Source organism: Leuciscus leuciscus (assembly GCF_965113295.1).
Source record: "Leuciscus leuciscus genome assembly, chromosome: 18".
Classification (NCBI taxonomy): Eukaryota; Metazoa; Chordata; class Actinopteri; order Cypriniformes; family Leuciscidae; genus Leuciscus; species Leuciscus leuciscus.
The window spans coordinates 5,323,854-5,337,925 of NC_138742.1; the positions used below are offsets into that span (position 1 = coordinate 5,323,854).

The 14,072-nt window shown below is 39.4% G+C and overlaps 3 protein-coding genes and 1 long non-coding RNA gene across 5 annotated transcripts in view; 3 read left to right on the forward strand and 1 right to left on the reverse strand.

The window, feature by feature from the left end:
- LOC309480947 (uncharacterized protein) overlaps nt 1-14,072 on the forward strand; it is a 75,307-nt gene that overhangs the window by 31,807 nt on the left and 29,428 nt on the right. The window lies entirely within an intron of this gene.
- LOC309480972 (uncharacterized protein) overlaps nt 1-14,072 on the reverse strand; it is a 36,288-nt gene that overhangs the window by 7,633 nt on the left and 14,583 nt on the right. The window lies entirely within an intron of this gene.
- On the forward strand, nt 4,674-5,357 carry LOC309481295. The gene is made up of 2 exons (XR_014199974.1): nt 4,674-4,801; nt 5,041-5,357. It is a non-coding gene; the product is annotated as an uncharacterized lncRNA (long non-coding RNA).
- On the forward strand, nt 9,078-13,373 carry LOC309480979 (uncharacterized protein). 2 transcript variants are annotated; one of them, XM_082145757.1, is made up of 4 exons: nt 9,078-9,398; nt 9,488-9,805; nt 10,387-10,535; nt 11,717-13,373. In XM_082145757.1, exons 1-4 carry the CDS (start codon nt 9,359-9,361, stop codon nt 11,753-11,755), a joined length of 546 nt encoding a protein of 181 aa, XP_082001883.1. In that variant the 5' UTR covers nt 9,078-9,358; the 3' UTR covers nt 11,756-13,373. The 2 variants fall into 2 exon arrangements, with proteins under 2 accessions (XP_082001883.1, XP_082001882.1); XM_082145756.1 differs by lacking the exon at nt 11,717-13,373 and having other exon boundaries at nt 9,250-9,398; nt 10,387-10,640.

A 14,072-nucleotide genomic window follows, 5' to 3' on the forward strand; every position in this document is an offset into this window, starting at 1 on the left:
TGGGCACGTTCACTACATTCTGTGCGCAATCGACATGAGTCGATTTTATGTGCGCGAGCCCTGTGGGGCGGGCTGTGTCTGTGTGTAGGAATGGGCACTGGGCAGTGGGCATTTTTACTACACTCATAACACCGTCGGCCGTGGCCGGAATACCAGAAAATACGCTCTTTACAGGATTTATCTGGGTCGCCGTGAAAACGGCGTTTGTGTACAGGCAAGCGGGTAATGTAACCGACTTGTTTACTGTAGAGTACACTGGAACAGTCGCATGTAATGGAACTGGACGAGCGGGAAGTTTTGGTGGAAACCCGGCCGCAGCGGGGCTTGAACACCGTCGTTTTCCTAAGCTGGCTAGGAAGACTTTGAGGCCTCGGGCTTCATCTCAACCTTCGGCCGAGTCCCACGCTGTGGGGGGCGGCGGCCGGCAGAGCGAGAGCGTGGTCTCTGGTCCCGGGCCTGTCGACGCTGTGAAGCGGCGGCGGGGGGCGGTGGCTGCGAGCTGCGAGCAGACGGCTGTTTAGAGCGGCCTGATGCGGAGCTAGAGCGCTTTGGCAAAAAGTGCTTCATGGCCTGCGACGTCTTTTGTACCTCAGCGAATCTGTCCGCGAAATCTTTGACGGACGATCCAAAGAGGCCAGTAGCAGAAACGGGGGCGTCGAGGAACACAGAGCGCTCCGAGTCCGGCATTTCTGAAAGCGTCAGCCAGAGGTGTCTCTCAGCAACGGTGAGAGAGGCCATGTTCCGCCCTATGGCCTGTGCAGCGGATTTCGTAGCGCGGAGAGCGAGGTCCGTAGCGCCCCTTAAATCCGCCACGTTGACTGCTTCCGTGCCTTCCTCGTCCAGCTTTCGGAGAAGGTTAGCTTGGAAGATCTGGAGAGTGGCCATAGTGTGTAGCGCTGATGCAGCCTGCCCAGCGGCGGTGTAAGCGCGACTGTGCAGGGTGGAAGTAGCGCGGCAGGCTTTTGAAGGTAGCGCCGTCTTAGTCCGCCGTCCAGCAGAGGGCGGGCAAAGATGGGCTGCTACTGCCTCCTCCACTAGAGGGAGAGCGAGGTATCCTCTGTCTTTGGCACCGTCCACCACGGAGAATGCCGCCGAAGCAGAGGAACGTAGCCTGGCTGAAAAAGGGGCGCTCCAAGACTTTGCCAGTTCTTCATGAAGCTCAGGAAGAAACGGGGCGGGTCTTGAGGGCGTGGAAACGCGGTCCCCTTGCAGAAAACAGCCGTCCAGACGGTTGCGTGTAGGCTCGGCGGGCGCGGACCACTCGAGGCCGAGGCTCTCTGTGGCCTGTGTGAGCAGACGCATCAGCTCAGCTTCAATGCTGGCCCGTTTTCCTGACGACTCGCGGGCAGAAGAAGGGGCGAGGTCCACAGAGCTCGCCCAATCCTCGCTGTCCGAAGCCAGGATAGAGCAGTTGTCCTCCTCGAAAACTGCCGCTTCTTCCTTGTCATCTCCGGCGGAAGCGGCGGCCAGCGGCGGCCACTGTCCGGGAGTGAGAGACTCGAGAGAAGCAGACGGCGAAGCTGGCAGGCGCACCGGCGAGCTTTTCTCGGTGGGAGGCTCAGGGATCCGCTGAGCACGGCGCTTTTTACGCCGCGGCGTCGAAGCGGGAGGTGCAGGCTCGTGGAAAGTTGCCATGCGAGTCCTCAGAGTCGCCATAGGCATAAGCTCGCAGTGAGGGCATCCGCCGTCAGCGAGCGCTAGAGCCGTATGTCCTTCACCCAGGCAGGAAACGCAGATGACATGGCGGTCCCCGTCGCTGAGTGGGGCTCGGCACGAGCCACAGGATGGACGAGACATCTTGAAAAAGACGCTCTGCTCTTTTAGAGAAGGAGTGTGAGTCGCGGCAGCGAACACACACAATGCAATAAAAGGATATAACGCCGGATAGCGTAGCAGGAACGGTGGTTAAAGGCGGCGCGGCCAGCGACTCCAGGTACCGAACTCGTCCCGCTGAAATGCTGTTTCCACGGCGCGGCTTCTTCTCTCTGGATCCAGCGATGCGTGAGCTCCGCTGAAGAGATGAAAAATCGGTAAGCTAGCCTTTCGATGCTATATTTATAGCCCCAGGCCACGCCCGTTTCGGCGGGACGTGACGTATGGGGCGCGAAGCGCCCCCATTGGTGATGACGTCACGATAGGGCCTTATCGATAGGCTGCTGCAGTTGCCGCAGGCCAGCCAATAGGCGCGCGAGCTGTCTCGCCTATGTCTGCATGCTGCCGCAACGCGTTTTACATTATTTCAAAATTAAGGATAATTTTTTGGCTTCAGTATCTCGCGGAAAAGAGATTTCCCCTAGCGTAAGATTTACGCAGTACGAGAGTACCTCTCGTAAGAGAACCCACACTTACCCACAGTGGGCCCACACCGGCATGTTTGCTGGGAGCCTGCCTATGTGTTTAGAATATTCAAATTGAATCATTTATCCACCCTCAGATTTCAAACTTCATTTGTTTTAACATTACTAATTTATTCAGTGCATCCGTGTCTCGTTTTAATGTTCGTTTTCGTCTTGATCCTGTTGAATTTTAAAAGTAGCCTAATATTCAATATTATCCATGCGCTCAACACTTGAGCATTTGCAGTTCTGTGTTAGTACGTAGAGTTATTACAGTCTAACGGTTTTTAATAGCCTATACAACATCAACTTATGGCAAAATATGTCAGAACATGTAAAAACGCAACTTTAAAATGGCACTGGACTTACACAACAATGACAAAGCTAGGCTAATTAATGAAATTTAAAGTACAATGCAACTTAACAAGTGGTGTTTATTTATTCGTGCCACTACTTCCTGACTTCGTTTCAGCGCTTGGGGATTTTCTCGCTCTCCACATTTGAAGTAAAAAACCACAAGCCACAGTCTGTATGGAAGCTCAAATACAACTAATTACAACATTTTACATTGTATTTATTAAAACTTTCATTACATTTATAGACTGGCCTAGCCTACTTTGTAAAAAAAAAAAAAAAGCCTTTTTAAAATTTTTGTACAAAACACATTTTAACATCAATTGTAAAAACTGTAAAACGCGCATTTTCAGAAAAGCACCAGAACTTAAATTATCCCGTTTATTTATTAACACAGCGCGAGTGTGTTGATAAATAAATGTGTGTAATTACAGCTTAGGTTTTTTTTGGTAACACTTTATGATAAGCTTTCATTATTAGTTACCAAGCATTGGACTATTTAACGATGATGACTTTTACATGCATTTATTAATCTTAGTTCATGTTAATTTCAATATAGCCTAGCCTACTAATTCAGAAATTAACATTTGTATTTTAATAAAAGCTGTAAATAATATTGCTCAGTAGGCTGATTTAGGGTTGATTTAAGTTCTTATATTTTTAATGTGTTCCACAGCTTAAAGCTATTATTTTTTATTACGAAATTCCAAAATAGTCATCTCTTGAATATGTTGTTAATTTCTTTATTTTATATCCAAAATGTTTCACCCACAAGCAAAGTGGCTTAAATCTCCTTTATATTTTCCTTTTTACCATGTTGAATTTAACTCTCATTTCATTCCTTGTGCTTATAAATAACAAAAAAATATATATTTAAAAAAAAAAGTATTATAATAAATTATTCAAAGATATTCAACCTTGTCAATTCTTTTTTCCTGTGTATAAAATCTCATATTATGATGTACATACCCATGATGAAACGTCCCATATGGAAAAGGTTCCAACAGAATATTGTAAGGGACATATATGCTGCAAAAACCACATATATAAATTGCATAATATTAATGTATTTTTAATCATATTATGTCATATATGTCCTACATACAACTAAAGCCATATAGATTTTCATGATGTAAAAACATAGGAAAATAATGCTAATTTAATATGAATGTCCAGCATGGACGTGTATAAAACACAGTGCAGTTTACCAATCAGTATAAGGCTTTACTTCACTCATGCTTGTTCTTATCTTGTCCTAAGTCAAGCCCTATAGTCAATCATGGTTACTGTATATACTGTATAATCAGCCTTAGATGAAACACAACATTTAAACTTCACACACAAGCACACATTTTAATTACAAAATTATTTATTAGAGTGTGTTCTACAAGATACAGTTGCATATTTCACATATCGATAGTTTTCATTTTAAATCCTGCATCACCAGATTTCATTTTCATTTGTGACAATTTCTCTAAACTTTATCACAGTACTACTATGGTATACAACAGTTCTATTCTTAACCTACAAACATAAAACTTTCCTAAATGTCCAAGTGATTCATATGCGTATCACTCTAAAAAATCATTCAGTGGCTTAGTAAATATCACATTATAATTAACTTTATTAACTTTATAAAATCTCTGAATATCATTTACTTGATAGTTTGAGTTGAACATACCGGAATAATTGACTAAAACTCCAACAATTAATTTTGTCTGAAATTTACAGTTATATCTAAGTTTGAAGTTTTTCACTAAAATAATTTAGTATTTGACTAACCAATTATTTATTTAAAATACACTGAGCTAATATATTTGTGAAATTTCCATCACAATATTTGAGAATGTATAATTAAACTAATCTGTTTCAAGAACCACAAATATTACTTAGATAAAATCAATATTATTAATATTTAACACGCATAAGAAATTAAGTTTACTCTATTAAAACAATGCACCCCTCCCCCACCCTCTGACGTGACGACAGCTCAACGGTTGAGTGAGCGCGCGCTGTGTAAACTCTCTTCAGTCTCCAGTCCAGCACAGTTCTCCGAGTCCTCTCCTCTTCTCACCGGCGCAGAATTGGTGCATTTCCTCTGTTAAGTTCAGGTGTGTGTATGTTTTATTTTATCTGTATAATCATTAATGTGCTTTAAATCATTTTATTTAATGCGAAAGAACATACAGAGACGCAAACGAGTTAAACGAGTGTCGACTCGCGCCTGTCTTTTCGCATGATTGTAACGCCTTGCATAAAAAAAACACAACTATATTCCTAAAGATAATGAATATAACTCATTTGGATGATGAAATGTCCTCAGAACTGTGCACTGTGTGTTTATTGGCAGGTGATTGAGTCAGTCGCGTCGCAGCATCTCTCGGCCGTGAGTGACGCAGGACGGCGGTGTAAAGTTAGAGGTTCACCCGCAGAGGCGAGTCCATCTCCGGCACCGGAATCAGCGCTGATCCGGTGGATACTGGATAACAGACCGGTTGATTACACTTGAATGTTTAGGCCTAAATGTTAAATTTTTACTTCGAAAATGTTTCTTACATGAGTTTAAATGTAGGCAATATTGTATACGTGTTAAAAATAGTATAACATATGCTGTATTGCTGTAGGCTAACTTACTCATCGACAATAAAGGCCAATGTCATGTAGTTATACTGGTGGTTGTATGGAATATTTTTACAAAGGTTTAGAGGAAATAAAAAAGTTAATATTACTGGCATATAAACACAGTTAATATTACTCATAAATATTTGTTTTTAAATAACAGTCTCTTGAATATGCCCCCCCCCCCCCCGTATTAACTACAGTAAATGTATTGTAATACATTACAAAAAATGTACTCAGTTAATACAGTAAACTGTATTAACTGAGTAAATGTAAGTAAAACAAATTAAATAGATCTGAGTAACTGCATTTGGTACATCTATCTATAAATTACAGAAACGTCTGTCTGTCTGTGTGTGTATGTCTGTTAACCACATATCTCTCGAACCATTAGTCCGATGGATTTGAAATTTGACAGGTGTCTTGCCACGGAAACGAGAAAGTGCAGCGCCAAGTTTGACGTTGTTTGGATGAGAAATGCTAAAGATTTCGTTAAATATATCATTTTTTAAAGGTTGTGGTTTAAAAATAAACATTCTGACATAATGGGCTGTGGTTTAAAAATAAACAAACACACTCTCTGGATGTTAACTGAATCGGTAAGTCACACTGTTTACTTATTAATAATGTTTATTTAAAGCTACGCTGTTTACTTCTTTATTACTGTGCCATGCGCGCTGAAGTTAGCCTGTGACTATGTGATGTTTAATATGTTAAATAGTAGTAGTAACGTTAGTAGGAATGGCTATGCAGGCTTAAACGAGGTTAACTATCTTACCGATCGAACGGCAAATCTCCATCAGCTCAGCTGCGTGGCGTGTCCGTTTTTATTTCGGCTCCCATGTGAACAGGTTAGAGTTTGCACACTGCCTGCGTGAGACGCTCGCGTCTCAGACGCAGCTCGAGACAAATGCAGATAATATTATCGATTTTCAAAATATTGCACCTGTCAATACAAAACGAAATATTCTGTAGCCTTTTGCCGTCAATGCCGACGTTGTCTTTGCTGCTATAAGTTATATTTATGTGTTTAACATGAAGTATAGGCCTTCCACAACTCTCTACCCATATGTCGAATATATAACCAATGATGTGGTTTAAGTAAGGAATAATTGACGACAGGCCGTTGAATTATTAGAAAAATAATGCACACCCGAGGTGGTAATGCGGTCACGACGCGAAGCGGAGTGGCCGTTACACCTCGGGTGTGCATTATTTTTCTAATAATTCAACGGCCTGAAGTCAATTATTCCGCTTATACTACAGTTACCACACCTCGAAACATTGTTCAGATTATGTATTTCAAGACGTTTGTAAAATTTTTGTCATTAAAACGCTCTTGTATGTAGGACTAATTTCTTACGCATCTAATCCCATGCCTCCGTTGCTAATTCCAAAACGTCATTTCAGAGTTAGTAACGGAGGTTTGAGCCGCTGATAGCAGACTAATGCTGGGACACACGACTAGCTGACACATTCTCTGACTGTTTTCATCGACTGCAGCAGATTTTAAACACCGACTTTGAACACAGACTGTAACGCGCTGAACACGCGCGGGCATGATCAGTCAAAGTATCAAATTACATTCATAACCGGCCTTAAAGTGTGTTCCCGGCTTTATGCAGTTATTAATGCAGTTATTAGAGAGAGATGTTGCATAAATGAGACAGAAAAGCATGTGCGTCAATATTATTATTTATTTATTAATTCAATCGTTTTAATTAATTCGTTCATTCTTTTTTTTTTATTATTATTGACAGATGACAGTAGACTAGCCAAATAAATGAAACACAAAGCCCTTTTAACAAGTAGGCCTATCAATAATTATTTATTTGTTATTATCTGCAATAAAAATCCGTGCTGCAGGACTATCCATTTATTTAGCCTATATTCAGTTTAATTTTCTATTGATTATAGATAGGACTTTATAGTTTATTTATTCAAATTAAACTGCATGTTTCTATTGATTGTGAAGCTAGACATTGAAAATTGCAGATCAAGCGCACGGGGCGAAATGCTTTTTCTTGTTATGAATTGTATCCTATTTTCCGTTATTACAGTTGACTACGCGAAGTGATATGGAACTGTAATGCGGTAGAGACCTGCCTGGAACTACTTTAGCCGTGCGTTTCCCTGAAAATAATGCACACCTTAGAACGTTCGTCAACCAATCAGATTCAAGCATTCAACGGCCCTGTAGTATAAAAATAAACATAGTTTGGTTCCTTCTGAATATTATAGTTTGGTTCCAGAATGTGATAAATCCATTTTGATTAATTTGAGTAAAAATGTGTTTTCTTTACCAAGAAAGTGGCAAGATGAAAAACACTATTTTCTGTTTAAAACTTTCACATAGTATCTTTAGGTTATAATATCATATAAAATTCAAATCCAGATTTGGATTTTCAAAGATCTATTATAAAAACGGATTATTTCCCCCAAAAAATGCAATAAATTCATGACACTTTTTTTTCAAAATGCTATCATATTGAAACTGTTGAAATCAGCCATCACTAAGAAATATCTCCTGAACTTTTTGGACGGCGATCAGCTCACAAAAACTGATTTTGCACGGGCACTTTGCACTGCTCCCTGAATCGACGCGCTTATTCATTTGTGGATGTTAACAGAATCTGTAAGTCAGCTATGCTGTTTACTTCTGAATATTATATTTCATTCTGGTGCGCTTAAAGTTATCGCTACTGTGTAACGATAGCCTATGCTATTCACCAACTAAACATATCCTATTCAATGTGTTCACAGTCTCTTTCACGGGCATCATTTGTAGTAGCCTATTCACAAACTGTTTCCTCAAGCATAGCGTTTTCTCGGAGTTCACTGTGTGCTTTCTACCATGCACAAATATGTGTGTAATTGTAACAATGAGCACTCAAACACACCAAACCAACAATTACTAAAAACACACTCAAAAACTGATTTTGCACGGGCATTTTGCACTAGCACTTAGAAGGTTGTGGTATTCATAAACACTCAGTCAGCTACACTGTTTACTTCTGAATATTATAGTTTATTCACAGCCATCATTTGTAGTAACCTAGCCTGCTCCCTGAATTCAATGTGTTCACAGTCTCTTTCACGGGCACCAAACCAACAATTACTAAAAACACACACAAAAACTGATTTTGCACTAGTGACTTTAATTTGACTAGCATATGATTCAATATAAGAACTTTAAATAATTTATATATGAATGTTACATGAGTTTTATATGTTTCTACTAATACCATACACTTTTGCATACTTTTGTCATGTAAAACTCATATGTTTTTTAACAGTATTCATATATAATGCAAAAAAAAAAAAACTACAAGTTTTATGTGTGCTATTTAGTATGAAATGGGCCATAATCGGTCTGATTTTGTATAGGACATGTATTGGCCTTATATGAAACACAGAAGGTAATTCTGTCCGATTTAAGTAAGGAAGATATATGGTTGCAGCAGTATATGAACCATGCAGGTTTTTTTTCATATGGGGTTGGACGTCACAGATCGAGATGGTCCTCACTGCAGAACATGAAATCCACGGGGAGGAGTCGGATCTAGATCCAACTCCTCCCAACTTACATATACCTAAACCTACCCATCTCCACCCCCTGATCCCTAAACCTACCCATCTCCACCCCTTAATCCCTAAACCCACCCCTAAACCTACCAATCTCCACCCCTTTATCTGGATCCAACTCCGCCCCCCGGATCTCGTGTTCTGCATCGAGGAGGTGCTACTGGACAGATCACGTGGTTATGGGGAAAAGAAAGCGAGTCAAGCTTCTGTGCGAGATGTGTCGTTTATCGACGCCTCGATACTTTCTTCATTGAACTGGACTTGACTTTACATAGATTTAACCCAATCCATGGAATTACACAAATGACAAGTGTAGGACAGCAACACTGTGCTGCAAATCTCATGAAAAGAAGAAAAGAGAGCCGCTACGCTGTATGGCATGATGTTAATCGTTTGGCAACTGCCATTTTAACAACAGAAGAAGAAGAAGCTAATCGTTGTAATTTTCCCGAAATTTGCTAAAGATGAAAACAAGTTTAACTATCAACTTGGCACTCTTTTCAGGTAGGTAACAAGATAGATTAATTTAAGGGTAAGAAACGGTATTGTCAGTTTATTCCTCATTATTCTAATACACTGGTTCTGATTTGCAGTTCTGGTTGTTGCTGGGTCGAAGTTCGAGGCGATCGATGGACAGAATGTTACAATATCCTTCGACATCGATGAATTGGAGAAAGCAGATGAAGTGAAGATTATTTTTAAAGAAGACAAGAAGGAATATGCTGAACTTATTGCGCAGAAGCCTTGGGTCTATGATGATCCTCCAGAACCTGGAGTTTCACTGATAGTTGGAAAAGGATGTTTGTCTGTAATCATTCAGAATGTGGACATCTCCAGATCAGGACTCTATAAAGCAGAAGCCTACACTGGAAATAAAGTGTCTGAGGTGAATGCTACACTTGTTGTCAACAGTGAGTATATTACTATAATATGTTTACCTGTAATGAACCTGAATCAGGATTATGAAAATAATAATATAAACGGTCATGATTGTGATCATAAATATTTTAAAATTAAGTTGATGCTATTCCTATTTGAATGACTTGTGCCATTTGCTAAGCATTTTTATCTAATCTAATTTTTTTTAATATAAATCACACAACAACATCACTTAAAACTGCAGAGACTGCATCCAAATAAACAAGTGCTTTTTGCAAAGGCCTCAGTTGAAAACGATTATAAGTGAAATGATTTAGGTGATGTAAAGAATCAGATACACATAATTTGATCAGCATTAACTCATGATTTATTTAATGATTTAGAAAAGAGGGGGAAAACTTGCTTACATTATTTCTTAAATAATTTGTGTTTAAAGCTGTGCAAACACACCACAGATTTCAGAGAGAGAGCAAAAGCTTGTCTGATAGTTTGGCAGATGTTAACAGTTGCTAAAGTAGGATTCATTAATGTTTTTAGGTGGTACTTGGGTAATGGTCATTTGATTTGAGTGTATATTCCTCTTAATTAATTCTGTTCTTGTTGTCTCTTCCAGAAGCTCCAGTTTCCTCCAGTCCAGCTCCTCCACACTCCCCCTCCAGCCCAACACCTCTCAGCTCCTCTGACCTACACTGGCTTTATGCTTTAATTCCTCTGGTTATTGTCGTCTCAGGGGGCGTTTGCTTCTGGAAACACTGGAGGAGGGCAAGTATTACTTACATGTATTATTTTATTAATGGATATGAGCATTACTGTGGTTCTAATAATCTGAGTCTGTATTCACTTTTCACCTAAAAATTGATTCTAACAAGGAAAGTCTTAAAAATGAAATACAAATTTTAGGACTCATACATTTTTTATCTAAGAGTAATTAAAAAATGTATCAGAATGATGATGCATTTTATGTATCGCTCTCTACAACGTCGGACACATAAGTTATTAATATGATTAGCCTTTTGCTTGTTATCAAACAGCTTATAATGTGTTATTAATGTTACACAAACTGTGTTTCCGTTCATCATCTCAGAGTCAGACATCTGTCTTCTAACATTCATCAGAAACGCTTTGAACAACTCAGAACATCAGCGGAGAAAGACATATAGTTCATCATAACATCGTAATATACATCATATACATAATTCACCCGCTATATTGCCAAATGTACATGATTTTTCACATCAACAGAAAAATATACAGGATAACCTGCTTCTCTCGAGACTCCCCTGCTAGTTCACTGTTAATGATATGCTAAAGCCTGATCACACGTTGATCTGATTGGTTACAAGGTAGTTTGTGACGTCAGAAACACCAGCGATTTCAAAGCGTGTTTTTGAGACTGTCTTTGATTCACTGCAGTTTTAAGGAGAAAATACTCAGCAATGGTGTCGACTTATGAATTTACATGGTTTGTCTTAAAGCATATTAAAAACACCACATAGACACATAAACAACATTAAAAGCTGGATTTTCACCACAGGGGGACTTTAGATTAATGGGGGAGAAATTTAGCAGAAAAGCCTAAAGCCTTTTATAGGGTATAAAATAAAATAAAATCTATAAGTTTGTTTTAACAACTTGCCCAATATAGTGTGACATCATGCTCAGTGTTGCTTTTCCCGGGCAATACATGTGTAGGAAAGACTTTAAGGTATCTAGATATAAATTGACATAAAAAAAAAAACTACCTTGCAAACTATTCACGGGAGTAAAAAGTGTGAGAACTGTAAATACCATATTTTATTTATAGAAACCAAACCACACATGTTCTTAACACAATAACATTTAGTTTTGAGGTGAACTGCACTTACATTTATTTTTAGCATTAACAAGTTTACAATTCATTATAGGTTTACATTCTGTAATTGTGGTTTTGTTTTGTTTTACAGAAGTTCGTGTTTCAGAGGACAGAAACGACTCCGATATAACTATAGCCGCTTTCCGACCAAGTAGTTACAGGAACTTAGTTCTAGGAACTGTCCACTTCTAAACAGTTCTATGAACTACTCTCCCCCAAACTCGGTTTTGCTGTTTGCGTTCGCACTGGACAAGAGGCCATAGGAACTGGTAGGAGGGGTAAGGGAGTGACGCAAGCATGGTGACTTTTATTTTGACGGAGCGAAGGACCTTTATTTTGACAGCGCTGAGAACGCCAGAGCAAACAATGCTTGCATTCTCTGTTCATTAGTTAGCGATCTGTCTAACAGTACTGATGTTATTAGATAGAATTGTTATAGAAAGTACACAGTATATGAAAAAAAGGTTATTAGCCTATGCCGTGTGGTTGATGTCCAGTGTTGCTAGCTGAGCAGAAATACATAATCATGTTTGGCTTGGTCCCCTCAAAGTTGCGTTGGATTTTCTCTTCAGCATAAAGGTTTAGAGGCCCATCTATCACTGTTTTCCATGTTTGTATAGTTCGTTTATGGAGTAAATATATAGGCTATAATCTGTGTGTTTACTTTATAGCTGTTTTAAAAATGGCAGGTGCTGGTGTTCCGCGTGCGTTCGGTCATCAGCGTACACTAACGTCACGGGTATTTTCTATAGTGCTGGTTTAGACCCTACTCTGAAGTAGGACCTAAATTAGTTCCTCCAAATGGAGTTCCTAGAACTAAAATCGTTCCTAGTTCCTGCAGTGCGAACACGCCGACATCCGGGAACTTTAGCCATGAAGTATTTGATTGTAAAAATTGTTTCTATGCCACTTTTTTCAGTGCAATGCACATAATAAACTGCTTATTTATAAAACCTTTAGCTTTAACTTGCTGTGTGTATTTTATATTTTGTAATATTTTACAATCAAGGTCAGACTGGAAGAATCCTATATAATATTATGATTGATATTATAATGATTTATTTTGTGCACAAAGAAGAGATTAGTAGAAGTGACTCTGTGAGAATGGCGATATGCATAGTCTGCCGGAGACCTCTTTTCCACTGACTGAGCGCCTCTATCAGACTCAAGTCCTCTAAGACACTGGCTTCCTCCTGACCCACGGAAACACCAGAGGAGAGCAGAGCGACTGATCAAGATCCTTCGCCCACTTTTGTATTTCAGTAGTTCTCATGCCAGCCAACAAGGTTACGAAACCTCACAGAGATCAAACCCACCAGTCGACCCGTCACTAAACCGGACTCAGAGTGTGGAGATTTTGTTTTGGTGTGACTTTGCTGTGGAAAGCAACCCTCTTTTGCTTTTGTCTTATACCTGTAGGTCTTTAGTTTTAATGCTCCAAGTACAATTTTGCTTCATTTTGGTTTTGGAAGAGACTAAACATGAGGATTCGATTTTAAAGCCCTCACTGCTATAGACTGAGTTCACGAAATCAAGAGAAACTAATTAGGAAACTCATGCTCATCATCAAACTGATATATTTTGGTTACAAACTTGATCTGTTCTTCTTCAAATGATTATTTTGCTGAGAAATGCAACAGATGTGCTGATATTTGTGGAAAAAATACAGTGTGATCCCATTGTCTCCTATAGTCACTGTATGTTTACAGTGTCTCTCATTAAATGACCGAACACATTCAACAACTAAATGCATTTTGATACGAGTGAATTCTTGAGATTTAAAATGACTGGATTGCTGTATTATCAGATTGGCGTGTAAATCATGCTGTGTGAAGAGTCTATAACTGGCCAAACATATGTTTAGATTCCTAGACATTACAACAAGCTGAAAGCTTTTTCTATAAGTCTTTGAAACACAGGCTTTATATTTATACGAACATAAACACACATATACAGTATGTGTGTGTGTATTGTATCATCTTTGTTCACTAATTCAAACCTGACACACTGTTGAGCTGAGAAACCATTTTGTCTACATTAACGCCCATGTCAAGCCTAGATCACATGTTGCAGAAATCCTGCCATTTACTTTATTTTCTGGACCCAGTTTGGTTAAAAGACACAGGCAGCATTAAGATGATTAACACAACATGGATTGCTACTTGAGCATAAAGAATAAATTAATTCTCTTGGTAATATTTTGTTTGCAAATTCTATATTCAGAGTCAGTCAGACATGTGAGTTGTTGTCCTTTCATGCAAGTGAGGGGAAATATCCACCACAACTGAATACAGAATATTTATTAAGACTTGAAATGCTTACAATACACGATAAACAATACAAAATAGAACATTCAGTGTTAAACCACCAGTATAGTTTTTGGTCAGCGGTCCATAACGGGACTTAAATTGTCAGGACAATGGCTACTTTACATTACTCTGGCTGTT

Bases quoted from the DNA above. Each gene is read 5' to 3' on its own strand.
- LOC309480979 (XM_082145756.1), top strand. From the start codon at position 9,359: ATGAAAACAAGTTTAACTATCAACTTGGCACTCTTTTCAG. The intron at 9,399-9,487 runs GTAGGTAACAAG...TCTGATTTGCAG, and splicing joins CAACTTGGCACTCTTTTCAG to TTCTGGTTGTTGCTGGGTCG. The intron at 9,806-10,386 runs GTGAGTATATTA...TGTCTCTTCCAG, and splicing joins TGCTACACTTGTTGTCAACA to AAGCTCCAGTTTCCTCCAGT.